At 31.8% G+C, this 16,245-nt stretch overlaps 1 protein-coding gene across 5 annotated transcripts; it reads right to left on the minus strand.

The window, feature by feature from the left end:
* Nucleotides 1–677: 677 nt before the first annotated feature.
* LOC139495676 (metalloproteinase inhibitor 3-like) lies at nucleotides 678–6,132 on the minus strand. Of its 5 annotated transcripts, none has more exons than XM_071284000.1 (6): nucleotides 5,995–6,132; nucleotides 4,931–5,089; nucleotides 2,459–2,538; nucleotides 1,981–2,092; nucleotides 1,407–1,528; nucleotides 678–881 (listed from the first exon to the last, which is right to left on the minus strand). In XM_071284000.1, the coding sequence occupies exons 2-6, from the start codon at nucleotides 5,043–5,045 to the stop codon at nucleotides 753–755; spliced, it is 558 nt and encodes a 185-aa protein (XP_071140101.1). In that variant the 5' UTR covers nucleotides 5,046–5,089; nucleotides 5,995–6,132; the 3' UTR covers nucleotides 678–752. The 5 variants fall into 5 exon arrangements, with proteins under 5 accessions (XP_071140101.1, XP_071140103.1, XP_071140102.1 ...); XM_071284002.1 differs by having other exon boundaries at nucleotides 4,931–5,069; nucleotides 5,995–6,099; XM_071284001.1 differs by having other exon boundaries at nucleotides 4,931–5,069; nucleotides 5,923–6,067.
* Nucleotides 6,133–16,245: the final 10,113 nt, after the last annotated feature.

Genomic DNA, 16,245 nt, shown 5'->3' on the forward strand with positions numbered 1-16,245 from the left:
GTATCAATATCAATAATGAATTAAAGCACAATAAGCATAATTGCTATACACACTGTTGATTGTAGCTAACTGTTCAGACTAGTTATCGTCTCAATGGCAAGCTTACCTAATATTCGTTTTATATTCAAGTTTGATTAAAATTGCATAATACCAAATGCAATATCAAATTGCATAATACCAAATGCAATATCAAACTCAGAAGTAGAAAATCAACTGACATTGACATGGCAGAGAAATAAAAGGATCAGATGACAAACATCATTAAACACCATATAGAAAAAAAAGGCCCCCCAAAACACGGCTGTTATCTTTTATAAAGAGTCGACTTATGGCTCATAATTTGCCGACGATTTTTCTTTTTCCAATTTCTCTCTTTCTTTTTATTTCCGTTTAAAAAAAATATCATATGCAAAGGGTAACAATTTTTACAAAAGGCAGCTACAACAATAATAAGTCTATTGTTAACTGTGGTTATGTAGAGCGTATTCGTTGCTCTACTGCTTAAAGACCCCTTATTTACAAAAGCATATATCTGAATGGATGATGATACAGAATCGGTAACAATACAAACAGAACATTCTACAGCATAAATCAGATACAGAAAATTTTCCTTTATATTTAATTTACCGTTTATAGAAAATAAATGTTTTCCAATTATATCTTTAAATCTATAAACAATAATTGTGTGCTTGTTTATTGCATAGTAGAATAATACAATGTATTACAAATCTATGATCTTTTGAACCATTTGTTTAGCAATTGTGCCAATTACACTGCCCATTACCATCTCTGGCACATACGGTGTCATAATGACATGGTGAATATCCACATTGATTGTTGGAACGTTGTCCGAATTGCGGAGGATCATACATATGTGGAATCTAAAAATAAAAAACAAACAGCTTGCAAATATACCAGAATAAAAGTTTTATATTTGCGCCAGACGCGCCAGACGGGCGTTTCGTCTACACAAGACTCGTTAAAAAAGTGACGCTCTAAACGTCTGTTATATTTTCATTTTTGTCTGAAATATGCATTTCATTTCTTAATATATATCATAATCAATTAGTTGTTTCAACAAAATTCCTTTACTACTGACCTTATGCTTTATTAATTGTCATATTAACTGCAAAATATTGTTTGTGATATTAACGTATGATTTTAGTCTGTAAAACGTCAACTATAACAAATGTAAAACTTCTGATGTTATACTTGTGTATTCCACTAGATGTACAAAAATATAGTGTACGTTCAGGAAAAGAACATATTAACACAACAATTAAACGGAAGGTCAACCAGAATAAATCGCGACTAATTTGGACTGCTACAGGAAATTAGATCACATTGATTAGCGAATATAATTTAGCCTTGTAACAACCAACATAGGCCAATGCAACAAAGCATACCTCACAATCACAGTTCTCTTGATATTTTCCTGCAAGGCCTACTAACAATTTGTTCGATGCACTGGATGCCTCAACTTGGAGTTGACATAAGTTATGATGCATTTTCCCACCATATACAGAGACTGAAAAGAGTATAAATAGATTATGTCATCATCACACTGGTACATAATTTTTGTCTGGTAATCAAAAGGAATACTTCAAACGAACGGGTACTGACAGCATCCAGAATTGATAAGATTGCCCACAATCAAGATAAATAAACTAAATATTTTGGAATTCTTTAAAAATTCGACTGAAAAACTGTAAAACCAACATGCTATGTGTTGATTCATGAAAGATTAACACAACTTATTTGCAACAACAAATGGTACGTTTCCGAACTTAAATGGATTGTAGTATTATTTTTTTACTTACACACGGAATTAACTCTACGTTTGTTTCTGGAGCCTTTTCTATTAAGAAATCTGTTAACAAAAAAAAAAACATTGCTTTGATGTGTACTTTTTCAAATCATTAACTAGTCTGCACAAGTTTCTTATACGACAAAGTGCATCAACATCGACAGTGCATTTACCTGAGAGAAAATAGCTTGATCCCACATTCAAAACTACAGGTCCACACATATAACTTCCTTTTGGTGTCACGAGTGTCGTTTTATTGGACAATGTATCATACATCCCTTTCCCCTGGTAAAGAAAGATTGTGAAAAACATGTATTTATAAAGATTATATTGTATTATCGCGAAAATTTCCTTTGGTCTTGCTGACTGAGTATTTTCTTTCTCAGCGGAGTTTGACAGTTTTATCTTGAAAAGAGTGTTTGCACTAACATTTGGTCAGTTAGGTTTTCGGCAGGAATAATTGAATTGTAATACTAAAATACCACCCTTTTTTAAAGGAACAAGGGGATAAGCAGTCTTTGAATAACTACTCCAGAACAGCAAAAACAATAACAAATCAACCACTACTCTTACCCCAACCTCACTAATACTATTAAGAAAACTATGTGACGATGACAATAATTCCATCAGTTTAATACATTTAGTACTTACTTGATAGAACTTTGTCACGGATATTTCGTAGTTTTTGACATAAAAGTTTTCTGAGAATGATTCAATGTTAGCCTTAACGACTGAAATATAAAGAAAAATATATTTATTCATGCGATTGTACTTGTTAGAACGATTGGTCTATTTGATGGCAAATAAACAAATATACAAATATGTCCAAATAGACTTTCTTAGTTGTTTTCGCATATATGTTTACCCCTGATAAAACTAGTTAAATGTGTCTGAAACTAATTGTGCGTCTGACGTGTAATAGGTGTGAATTATTTTTTTGCATTTAAATGTTAACCTTGTTACATAAAAATGATCGTTTTAAAAGTGGACAATACGTGACATACCAAGTGACACATATTGTTTTAAACATTTGATCGTGATATGTAATAGGTGTCATGTCGACTAACTTCACGTCTGACGTTAATGTCAAATATTGTTGCAATTGTCTACACTTCATACAAATTTGGAAATGTTTTGCTTCCATGTTCATTTAAATAATCTCATCATAGATACAAGGCTTGAAATTTTATAGTTAGGCCAGACGCATGTTTCGTCTATAAAAGATTCATTAGTGACGCTCAAAAAGAAAACAATGTTGAAAGGCCACGAAGTTGAAGAGTATTGAGGACAAAAAATCCTAAAAGATTTGCCAAATACAACTAATGTTATCTATTACTGAGGAAGACACGCTTTAGTATTTAGGTGATCATCCTTTCGGTAGGTAGAACATGTTTCTATTTCATGATTTACTTTTACGACGTATGGTAAAGAGAAACAAAGGCAGTCTTTGTGTACACGAAACAATGGTTAAATAACCCGACAATGTGTAAAGTCAGGATATCCGATGAATGTATTGTACGTTGATTTTTATTTTTATTTAAACGAATCATGTGTTTGTGGTTAGTAGGGTATGTTGTACACTCTATTATACTTAAAATTTATTTTAGTCTTTTCTCATACATGTATAGACAAAATTACTGACAAAGTAAATGTTCCTTAAACGTTATTGAATTTCCAATACCAATTATTACCTATTTTAAAAAACCTATCAATTTTAAAATTTAAGGATTAATACTGAAGGAATGCAATAGTTACGTGGACTATACGGTATTGGTTTTGCTCAATGTTGAACGCCGTTTAGTGGCCCATAGTTGTTAACTGCTTTGTCATTTGAGTCTCCTGTAGAGAATTATAGAATTATCTCATTTGCAATTGTACCACACATTATTATTTTCATACTCAACAATTTTCGTTGTTTTTCAGTTTTATTTTTGAACATGATGTCATGGCTCAATGGGCCTAGAGACTTGTCGTAAATATGCATACAAGCGACAAGTACCAATTTCTTATTGATTAAAACCCAATTATTAAAAGATTTTTCCTTCTTAGATAGCAAGCTTCATGTGAGTACCTTTATTACATTTGGCGTATTTATTCACAATTTAACTTCAAAACGCCTTTATTTATCAAATGAACACATTTTGAATTATAAGCCCTTCTATAATAATGTATAAGAAGTGCTTAATCAAACTGAAAAAATATTCTGAACATAAACATATGTTTTATCATATCATACCAAACGGTTTTCATCACTGGATAACTTTTTGTGTGAATGGGTTTATGTAGTGTGGGCTTTGTTTGCTCTTTGATGAAAGCCGTACGGTGAAGTATATTTGTTAATTTCTGTGCCGTTTGGAGAGTTGTCTCATTGGCACTCATATCCCATCTTCTTTGGTTTGTTTCCACATTCCGGTCCTTCATCATTATCAAGATAATAATTGAAATAAGTTCAGAAGAAAATATAGTTCAATTGAAAAATGAAAATAAAACATTGACATATTTTGTCAAGGAAAAAAAACGAAATATGAAAGAAAAGAAAGGCGATTCTAAACGGTTTGTGATGCAATAGATAAATTAATGATGCATTTCATAACATCGACGAATTTGTTTCATATTTTCAAGCTTGAATATACCATTAATAAGTTTTTGATACCATAAGATCATAAAGAGTACACCAACTAATTTCACGAATCAAAAAAAAAGTATTGCGATATGACTTCACGAACAAAGTAAAAATGTCACGAAAATATATTAACAACGAAGTTATAAAAAAGGATACACTAAATTTTTTATAAAAACCATGTGAAACTGCTCACTGATGATACCCTCGCCCCAACTGGATAATTTGAATAGCGTAAACATATGTAAGTGTTATAATGGAAAATGTTGCGTGATAAATCTGAAAACGCATCACACGGTAAAGCTGATTTATAATAAACCCTGAAACCAAATTTTAAAAATCCTTATGATGTAGTGTCTGAAAAAGATGTGACGAAATTTATAATAATTGGACGGATACACGTTCGAACGGACAGACAGAGGTAAACAGTATATCCGAACTATTTCAAAGCGGTGATACATTTTGCATAAAGTTTTTTATTGTTTAAATCAAAACTCTCTTACCTATTGGGCTGCCACAAACTATTTGCTGCGTATAAGGAGCTGGACATCCACACTGCTCTGACATTGCGAATAAACAGATCACCAGAAAACTTGAATACATCATCATGGTTCTCATTTTGTTAATATCGAGAATGAGAATCTGTAAAAACCAGTAGCTTCCTGCATTGAATATTGACAATTGATATACGAAATTAATTTCAGGAATATCCAGTTAATCTTGGCGGATTTATTATAAAAGCCCAACAAAAAATCATGGAAATAATCTTCATTCAAATAAATTAGGGAGGAAAAGAGTATAGCATACAAATTTTGTTAAAAGATATGTGAATGCATTTTACGTTATATAGCCAGATAGTGTAGACATTAACAGAGGTTTATTAACAATTATATTCATGCTGATGTTTTAAACAGTTCATGATTTCTATTATTTCCACATATTATTTTGATATAGTTTATTTTATTTTTACTTTGAAAATTAGAATGAGACGAAAAATTAATGAATTTAAAAATAACACTTTTCATAATATAAAATTAATGCATATACAAACGATCAAATTACAAATGCATTGGACAGTTAAACATGTTTAATAGACGACCAAACTCTCGTCAAAAACCATCCTACCGCAAAAATAATAAACAAGATAAGATAATGAAACACAATGAATATAACCTGACAATACATAAACACTGAAAAATGCCGGGATGGATATGACTTGTGATAATGTAAACACATAAATATCAAATTAGTTATTTAAAAAATCGCCTACAAAACACACGTTTTGTGCACATCTGACGAATAACTTACAATATTTGGTCCGTCATTTTCTGCAGATAATCATGAAGTTGTCAAGTCATCATATTGTTTGTACAATTAAAATGAAATTATTGGTATTCAAATAATTTTGAATTTCTTATTCAATGGTTACTATACATGCTATAGTAACGTTAAAAGTAATGTCACACATAAACTTCATGTACGTGAAAAAACTTACCAAACAAGTGAAGTTTGCTGGTTAGTAATAATTGCACAAAAAACATCAGTTTTATAAGTTAAGTTTACTTACACCTTTTCCGCCCACGGACGAAACTATTAGTAGTATATCAGTAAACAATTTAACAAGTCAACATATTTGTGCATTGTCAAAAGTATCACCGGACACAAGCTGTTTCCTTTTTCGTCATTGGCAGTTAAATTTTGTTTTTTTTTTATTTCTATTTTTAATTCTAAAGTTATAGTCTGTTGTATAAAGTTTTCTGAAAATTTTCATTTGATATTCTCATGATTATTGATATATATATCGTACATTTCTTGTTGAGAATAGACCACACAACATCCACAATACCTTGTATCCCTATTAATTGAAAATTAAAATTACCACATATCACAATTGTATTTATAATGGTAAATAATTATATACATAGTGTGGTATGTGTAATTATGATTTAATACATTTCATTATCAATAAAATTATATAACTATAAATGTTTGATTATTTAAGTCTTCCTTACATTTTCATATGATGCAATTGAATCAAGTTATGTACATCTTTATAATTGAAAACAACTTCATCATTTGATATGGGACTTTTTGTTTTGTATAATATCCTTGCAGTTCGGTATTTTTCTTATTTTATTTTGAAAAATCTTTTTTAATGAGTATTTTATCAGAACCTTTATTCTTTTATAATTTTCACAACTAACAGTATGTTAAACCTTTTCGACAAGTGCATCAAATTTGTCTTTTATACACAACGGTTTTAAAAATTGAATTGTATCGTACCGAGCATACATGAAGTATTTGCGAGATTTTTGTGAATCTTAATTCATGTGAATGACATTTCCATGTGCAGGAACAAAAACATAAATCATATTTCGATCATTTTGACATTTGCCAAGGACGAGCAAATAAAACTTTTTTACCTTAAGATTTTAAATTTTTGTTATTTCCATTTGATAAGTGACGTATTACTTTACCATACTTTTTATTAATACCTAAATGTGAAAGACAGTGAAAAAACAGTTCAAATTTGATTTTTATTATTTTGAAATTAACTTTGAAGGAGATCTTGGATTTTCGGCCTCGAGCATCATTGCAGAAACATTTATAGTCGACATGCGCATCTAGTGCATAACACATTGTATCTTTATGTTTATTTTCCCTTGGTTACTGTGAAAGATCCAGGTGATAATTAAATTATTAGTCAATGAAATAAGATTTAAGCAACAAAAACATTTCATTTTTAATTAAGTTTTAGTATTGACTATTAATATTTGATTTTATTTCCAATAATGAAACCCATTCACAATAATATTCAATTTAATATTCAGTTTTAATTTTAGTAACATTTAAAGAAAAACAAATGATTAATGTCACACATAAAGTTTATGTACGAGAAAAGATTAACGAAACAAGCTGGCTGGTTATAAGTAATTGTTACCACAATATTTGCATAACTACGCAGTATTATAAGTCAACTTTACATACACGTCTTCCGTCCGTGAACGGAAATAATAGTAATCTATCAGCGTACAATATAACAGGTCAATATGTGTTCATTATCAAACTTATCACCGGACACAAGCTGTTTCCTATTTCGTCGTTAAAATCAAAATGTTAAAATGCTTTTATATTTATTACTATTTCTAAAAATAATATTTTATCTAATCACCGGACACAAGCGGTTTCCTATTTCGTCGTCAAAATTAAAATGTTATAATGTTTTTTTTTTTCTTTTTTTTTGTTTTTAAATAATATTAAATCTAAGTTTTCTGAAGAGCTCCAGTGGCGGAACCAGGGGGTGCCAGGGGTTGGAACCAACTTTTTTGACGATCAATGCATTTGTATGGGGACATATGGTTGGTACTTCTCCCGTTATCCTGTTATGGGATTCCCCGTTTGAAAATGGCTTGATCCAACCCTCAGCTCATTTAATATTATAGATACATCCGTTGCACATTTTTTGTTGATAATAGTCCGTCTACCTCAACATACAATTATGGTATGAGTAAGATGATTATCAAAATACAATTATGATATGAATAAGATGATTATCAACAAAGTTATATTAATATAAAGGATTGATTTTTTAAGGTTTTCTTTCCAATTTTATTTAATATAATTGATACATTTGTTGCACACTTGTGATACATGAGAAGCGTCGGTTATTTTGATTTTTAAGAAAGTTTACGAGTAGTGTTATGTAATTAATTGTGTATTATTATTATATATATAATAAATATAGGTTATAACATGGCAATTTTCATATTGGACCCCTTATTAGCCCTAGGTCATGATATCAGCCCGAGAGCCGATAGGCTCGATTGATGATTTTGACTATCGGTTGATAAGGGGTCTGATATGAAAAATGACATGTTATGTTCTTTTTATCATTTTCTTCAAAAGAAGACGTACAGACAAAAACTTTTTTTAAAACTTTGAAAAAATGCTTTTGTTGTATTATTTGTTTTGCATTTTTTAATAATATATTTTCATGATTCCTTATATTTTATTTGTATCCAACTTTGTTATGTTTTACACAAAGAAACGTACACCTGAGGTATATTTTCTGGAATTTGCCAATGACGTTGAAATGTCATTCGATAACGTTCCAGCAAAGCATGCGATACTAACCGGAAGCAGTTGATATGAAAAAGAAGCAGTTGATATAAACCGGATGCAGTTGATACCAAAAGTCATATCACACGGCTGAGGCAATCTTCAAATTTAATGAATAAATACATGTACAAATAAGTTTTATTATGGGGTTCACTTATACCATTACTTTGTATGAGTATATGATAAATATAAATTATATCAAGTTGGATAATTATCAACCTGAAAAAAACAAAAAATATATGAAAGTACATGTTTAAAGATATATATCTTCTAGTATGTTTGTATCCTGAAATAGTTTCTCTAATCAATTGACTAGTATCGTTTTTATCTCTCTGGTTATGAATTTATACCAATATCTTTCTATCTATCGATTAAAAGTACCGTTAACAATCTTCAAGCTTGTCGGTGAGTGGTAAAATTATATCCGTTAGATCAATATTTTACAAAATTGTTCTCTTTCATTTGCTAGATGATACATTTTCACACTTAAAATATATTACAATACTTTAACAACATTATCAAGAAGACATTTCAATAACCACTGCCCTTTCCTCGATCTTGATATCTATATCATAAACGGGAAGCTTAATACAAAAATTTATGATAAAAGAGATGATTTTTCTTTTCCTATTGTTAATTATCCATTTTTAGATGGTGACGTTCCCTTGTCACCATCTTATGGTGTTTATATATCTCAACTTGTACGATTCGCTCGTGTATGTAACAATGTATTAGATTTTAGCGAGAGAAATTTATGTATTACTGAAAAATTATTACACCAGGGTTTTCGATATCACAAACTGGTCAAAACATTTACTAAATTTTATCACCGGTATAAGGAAATAATTCGTAAATATAACTCAACATGCAGACATCTTATACGTTCAGGTATTTCACATCCAAAATTTTATGGAAATATTCTTTATAAAGCACAAAAATGTCAGTATTCTCCTCAGAAACTAACAAAACCTTTAAATAGACTTATTAAAAGGGGATATAGTTACGATACTGTTGTCAGGTCATTAAAGATTGCATATTTTGGCTTTAACATTGATTCACTGATAGGGTCTTTGCATCGGAACTAAACACATTTATTTCTAAAAAAACAGTTGTTGGCATGACACGGGTTATGTTCTTCTCATATATTTTATGATAGTATGATACTAAACCCCTAACGGGAGGGATTGTACCTGATATTCATATGATAAAGACATAATCTTTCAATCAGTTTAATTGAGGTCTGGAGCTGGCATGTCAGTTAACTGCTAGTAGTCTGTTGTTATTTATGTATTATTGTCATTTTATTTATTTTCTTTTGTTACATCTTTTGACATCAGACTCGGACTTCTCTTGAACTGAATTTTAATGTGCGTATTGTTATTCTTTTACTTTTCTACATTGGCTAGAGGTATAGGGGGAGGGTTGAGATCTCATAAACATGTTTAACCCCGCCGCAATTTTGCGCCTGTCCCAAGTCAGGAGCCTCTGGCCTTTGTTAGTCTTGTATGATTTTAAATTTTAGTTTCTTGTGTATATTTCGGAGTTTAGTATGACGTCCATTATCACTGTACTATTATGCATATTTTAGGGGCCAGCTGAAGGACACCTACGGGTGCGGGAATTCTCGCTACATTGAAGACCCATTGGTTGCCTTCGGCTGTTGTTTGCTCTATGGTCGGGTGGTTGTCGCTTTGACATATTAACCATTTCCTTTCTCAATTTTATTTTATTTAAACATTTTATGTCTACTAGTTGCCTACATAAACAATATCATTATTGTCATCCAATTATTCATGTCATAGTATTTCTCATCATTTATTTCATAACCTCATTCTAAATTTTAAATGATAGAAAACAAATATTGTACAGTTTTCAAGGATTTTTTTTTATCAAATTTAAAAGAGAGGAACGAAAGATACCAAAGGAGCAGTCAATGTCAATGTAAACGTTACTCGGTGTTAATCATTGAACATGCACATGATGGGCAAGGTTATTTTGATAATCTTCCATTTTGTTTTGCATATTGACATTCATTTCATAATCATTTCCCGTTTTTACTCATTTTTACATTCGCAATTTTGATTTATTGAAAACAACATTAGTACATTGACTATTTTAATTTCCTGACTCAAAATGCCATTTTGATTTTCATTTCTCATTTCGATTTTCATTTTGAAATTCTTCATTTTAATAAGGCAGTAGGATATTCTCACTCGGACGTCATCGGGTGGTCTAATAAGGATGGATTCCTTTGCAATCATACCACATCTTCTTATTATGTTCGCCATTTTCATTTTTATTTTACAAAAAAAGAGATTATTTTGTTTATACTTATTTTGACATTCTTCAATTCGATTCTGACAAGGACAATTTTTATTCATACATTCACCATATTCATGTACTTCAGAAATGCTATTTTAATATTAATTGATTTATCGATAGTCATTTTGAAATTCACTTTTTCCATTCTTGTATTTTAAATTTTCACTCAATAACCATTTACTTCAATCTGTGTTTGGCCGTTTTATTTTTTTATTCGAGTGTCACTGAAAAATCGTCTGGAGACAAACTTGTTTCAGTGATGAGTTTACTGTTTACGAAACTCGCGTCAGGCGTTTCAAATTATAAGCATTTATATGTACGATGCGGTTTTTTTTTCATTAGAAAAATGCAATTATAATTTCCTTTTCTTTTATCGATATTGAAAATGTTAACAAGTGATAAAATTGCGAAATATTGGAATCAAAAAGGTGAATGTAAACATTAGCCTCATTAGTCAATTTATCTAGCGGAAGTACATGTACATGTGACCCTAGTAGAATGGTTATTCTTTCAATATCCCCGAAGGTAGAAAGACGTGTCTACTGGAGAACGGCAGCCGTACTGAGACTGACAAAGGTAAAAAAAAAATCTAGGAGGCACAGACCTTGGTGGTCATAAGCCTTGGTGGCTATTAATGAGATTTATTAGACCTAAGTGGTCAAAAGCCTAGGTGGCTAATATTAGATATTTTTGACCTTGGTGGTCAGGAGCCTTGGTGACTATATATTTTTGAAATTGGTGTTATTTTATTAGAATATAATGAAAGAGTACGTGCTGGTTTTGTGAGAATTTAGAAAATAAATGTTAGAATGTAGAAAATTAGATAGGACCACGTTCGACCGCTTGGGTTGCACGTGGGAAGCATGCGAATATGTGAACAGAAGAAAACATGGTAATATGTTGGTACTTTATTATGTTATAATAAGAATACATTTAATGCTGCATAATTCAAGTAATATTGCGTGTTATTTTATGGATTAAATTAGATTCTAGAATGTAGCGTGGTTCGACTTTAGAACAGAAATATGAAAAGAAGTAGTTTTTTATTTTACGAAAACCGTTTGGTTATCTAGTTCAATTTGTTAATCATTCTATTTTCTATTTACGCGGTCTGCTTGATTTCTTTAGTTGTGCGTGTTTGATTAATCAATATAAGAGCTGGTTTCTTGATGCATGTAGAGCGGGACTTTGGTTGGATTGCTTGCTTTGTTGGTATATTGTATAATATATAGTTATTTGAATAACTTCTAATAATATAATATATTTACCATATATATTGTTTGAAGATGTAAATCTTAATTACAAAACTTGAGTTTTCTTTTGGTTGTTTATTTTTAGATGGTGTTGCCACCAGTCATTACAAAGCGATATAGTTTAAAGGGAATGAAACTAGTTCCAGTAATCAAACTTATAAGACCAGAACAGCCGGAATCATTAAAAGGATTAGCTAGAATGAATAAAGATCTGAAAACTGAAAATTTGAACATGGAGGAGATAGCGCAACATGTAAAGGTGCTTAATGGGGAGGACTTGGATGAAATTTTCCAGTTGTCTGGGAGAAGTGATGACGATGTGGGTGAGGCCAGGTGGATCCTCCACTCACTGATTATGTATTCAAATGAGTTTGGACAGCCGAATGGTCAATATCTGCAGGTTTCGGAAGGAGGCTCTGTGAGTTATTTATTTTTTCTATATTCAATATTCCCAAGCGCGATTTTTTACTTGCGTTTTATCTCCTCGGGTTAGTTCATTCGTGTTTTTTACATTTTGAAGTTGTGAAAAAAAAGTTTTCCAGATTTTCACTTGATGTATCAGCATTATTAAATATTAAACTATAGTATTTATGATATTTTAGAAATACACAGCTGAATTAATTACTAATCAATACACTAAGATTAATTGAATGGTTGAATAAGAATGAATCGACAAACAGGTCACGTGAACTTTAACACGGAACACAATAACATAGGTGGCAAATAAAGCTACCCAACTCATATGATATTATATTGACTTTATTTAGAATAAAAAATTATGAAAGTTTTGAGCTTGAAATAGAATATATGTAATTTTTATTGAAATATAATGTTATCATTATTCAAATGATTTTTACATGAATGTTATAGGCTCCAATACAAAGTACTTCTGATATGGACACTCAATCTCAACCAAAGGCTGGAAAAAGAAAACCTGACTTGTCTACTGCTAGTGATACTTTAGAGGGTAGGATAGCTTCCTTGGAAAAAAAGACTAAAGTTGAAATAATAACAGAGCTGAAGGACAAGGTGAGGACATTGTGCTTACAGTAAAATCCATGCGATTCACTAATACTTCTTTCGTTAGATGAACTTGCAAAATTTTCAAAAAAATTAGATCACGATGACGCGGACGTTTATGAAGAGCTGGCTAGGCAGGCAAACAGGCACTACTACAAACTGGATATTTCTAGTTTGTGCCTCTCAGTTGTAGGTGGAAAAGCAGTTGATACGATTACTAAGGCTATTTCTGTTTGAAAGAGAAACCATCGGATAAAAAAAATGATGGTAAAACTGATCAGGGTAGTGACAGTGCTCCAAAACGCGAGGAATCCCCTTTGAGTAATTTGTACCCCTAATTCCGAAACCCGCTTATGTATTCCATGTATCAGCCAAATTATCTACCTCAAGGTGTGCAACCGTATGGTAATTTTACAGCCGGGGGTTTCAGGAATACAAGGCCCATGGGGGCTAGGTTTGGATTCCGTCCTAGAGGCACTTGTCATTTTTGTGAAAGTACGACACATTAGATAAATGACTGTGAAAAGATGAAAGTGGCCAAAGGAAAATGAATGATAAAATTTAATTTGTTGATAATTATTTATCTTTTGTAATAAAGCAAAATAATGTAGAAGAAATATTTGCATAGTGTTTTTTATTCTATATATTTGCTATTTGGTTTTCAAACCAACACGTTACTGTACGGTAATCTGAGAATTTCATTGTCTACAGTCCAAGGGGCACTGATCGCCTAGTGGTTTTTCAACGCGGGTTGTAGTTGAAGGAATTCTTCCCTTGAGTGTAACTTACGCTGGTTTTTTTTATTTAAATCAAAGTAGTTTCTTTGTTATCTACAGGGAACTACGGATACAACTATTAGTGATTCTTTTGTACAAATCCAAGAGTGGGAGTTAGAAAGTGGATTTGATCCTTTGAATGTAACAGTAAGGGAGAAATTAGCATGGCTAACACTTAAAAGCAGAGCTCCTTCACTTATAAACCTCAGTCCACGTGCGGAAGAGGTCTATTATGATAATGTTTTGTTTGATATAGACTCTTTACAATTACGTGACCCTGATTAATTTGTCCCTGTACAGTTACATAATTGTGTATCAGAATGGAGGCTTATTCTTGATGAAAATGCACATCAAGACGTGGTGAAATGGCTTAAAGATGGAGTTGATGTTGGAGAGTTTTTTCGACGTTTTAAGGGAAACTTTAAGGGAAGAAATTATGACTCTGAAATACCCCCTAGGAGTTATTTTCAGAATGCAGCTATTTGTAATAATCTGCGAAATACTCTGCTTTTATATCAAAAGAATTGTGCGAGATAATTTTAACTGGGTGCATCAATTTGGGAAGGGTAGGTGAATGTCAACCCCCTAAAGTTAGTATGCCATTAACTGTAGAACCAAGTAAACCACGGTTATGCCATGACGAAAGATATCTTAATTGATGGGTCAAAGATTTACCTTTTCATTTGGAGAATTAAAAGATGTTCATAGGTTGGTTCAAGAGAATGCTTTGATGATAACATGTGATGAAAAGTCAGGCTATGACCATGTCAATTTGCAAGAATCATCTCAGACATATTTTGGTATTCAATTCGGTGGTTTTTATATGACATATACTACTCTACCGTTTGAATGGAAAGCGTCGCCGTTTATTTACCATTCGATAGGAATTTGTGTGACCTCTTATTTAAGACAGCTAGACGTCATAAATACATTGTATTTCGACGATAGGTTTGCTGTTACAGGTGGAAGTAAATATAGCGATGATGCTATGGTTGAAGCAAGTAAAATAACCTATATGGTGTTGCAGTTGCTGACAAGGCTCTATGTTATACACTGTCTCTTAGTAAATGTTCATTAATACCTGGCACAAAACTTTGATTTTTTCCCAGGCATAGATTACCTTAGCCGTATTTGGCACAACTTTTTGAAATTTTAGATCCTGAATGCTCTTCAACTTTGTACTTGTTTGGCTTTATAAATATTTTGATATGAGCGTCACTGATGAGTCTTATGTAGATGAAACGCGCGTCTGGCGTACTAATTTTTTTTTTTTTTTTTTTTAACAACATAATTAAATATTTATTTCAAATATTGGCTTGTAACAATATCCTTCAAGAGTCCAAGCTCCTCCTGATGTTCCCTGTTACAATCCACTAATCACTCAGGGTAGTGAAAAGTTGTAAAATACATATTACATTTGTATAGCAAATATATATTAAATAATACACTTAGTACTAAATTATAATCCTGGTACCTTTGATAACTACATGTAAGAAATTTCTTGGTTTTTTAGTTGACTCTGTTAAACAGGCGTACATACTTCCTGATGATAAGAAGTTGGAATTTATTGATTTTAGGAAATCTATACTTTCAACATGTTCAATGGGTGAGGTTGACTTGAGGACACTGGAAATATTTTGTGGTAAATGTATTTCGTTGACATTGGCTGTTCCAGGGTGCAAGTTATTTGTAGGGAAGTGAATGCTGCAATATCTACTTGTATTAAAAACAGTAGAAAGGTTAAGGTATTGGGACCGTTGAGGGATGAACTAATGCAATTTGGCGTTTTCTTGAAACGTGGACTGGATATTCCAAATGGAGGTCTGAATTTCACAAGGTGATTGAGTTGTCGACTGATTCCTCTGGTTTCAGATATGGCGCTTCAGTGACGTTTGAGGCGAGTATGGGGGACTATTGGGATACAAATGACTGTAGGCCAATTCACGAGAAAGAGGCTGAAGTTGTCATGAAGTCGTTACAGTCTATAGACAGTTCTTTGCACGATTCTAGGGTTGATTTGTTTACAGACAACATGGCTGTTATGGCGGCATGGGAAAACCAAGGTCGCAAGTCTAGAGATTTAAAATGTGTCATGAAAGAAATATTTAGCCATGTGTCAAATTATAACATTGATTTACATTCAAAATATGTCCCGTCATGTTTAAACGAAGCGGATGCCCCATCAAGATTAACTAATACCGCGGATTCAATGTTAAGTGAGGAGTCATGGTTCCTCGTAGAGTCTTTGTATGGTCCCCATTCAGTTGACCTAATGTCTTTTGATTCTAATGTCATGAAGTCATCTACAGGTGTTCCACTGAAACATTT

This window comes from Mytilus edulis, chromosome 11 (genome assembly GCF_963676685.1).
Source record: "Mytilus edulis chromosome 11, xbMytEdul2.2, whole genome shotgun sequence".
Lineage (NCBI taxonomy): Eukaryota > Metazoa > Mollusca > Bivalvia > Mytilida > Mytilidae > Mytilus > Mytilus edulis.

Excerpts from the sequence above, each read along its gene's own strand:
- LOC139495676 (XM_071283999.1), bottom strand. The coding sequence starts at position 5,968 with ATGTTTTTTGTGCAATTATTACTAACCAGCAAACTTCACTTGTTTG. Across the intron at positions 5,090-5,922 it reads CAGCAAACTTCACTTGTTTG|GAAGCTACTGGTTTTTACAG; the intron begins GTAAGTTTTTTC and ends TATTCAATGCAG. Across the intron at positions 1,529-1,980 it reads ATCAAGCTATTTTCTCTCAG|TCTCTGTATATGGTGGGAAA; the intron begins GTAAATGCACTG and ends TACTCTTTTCAG.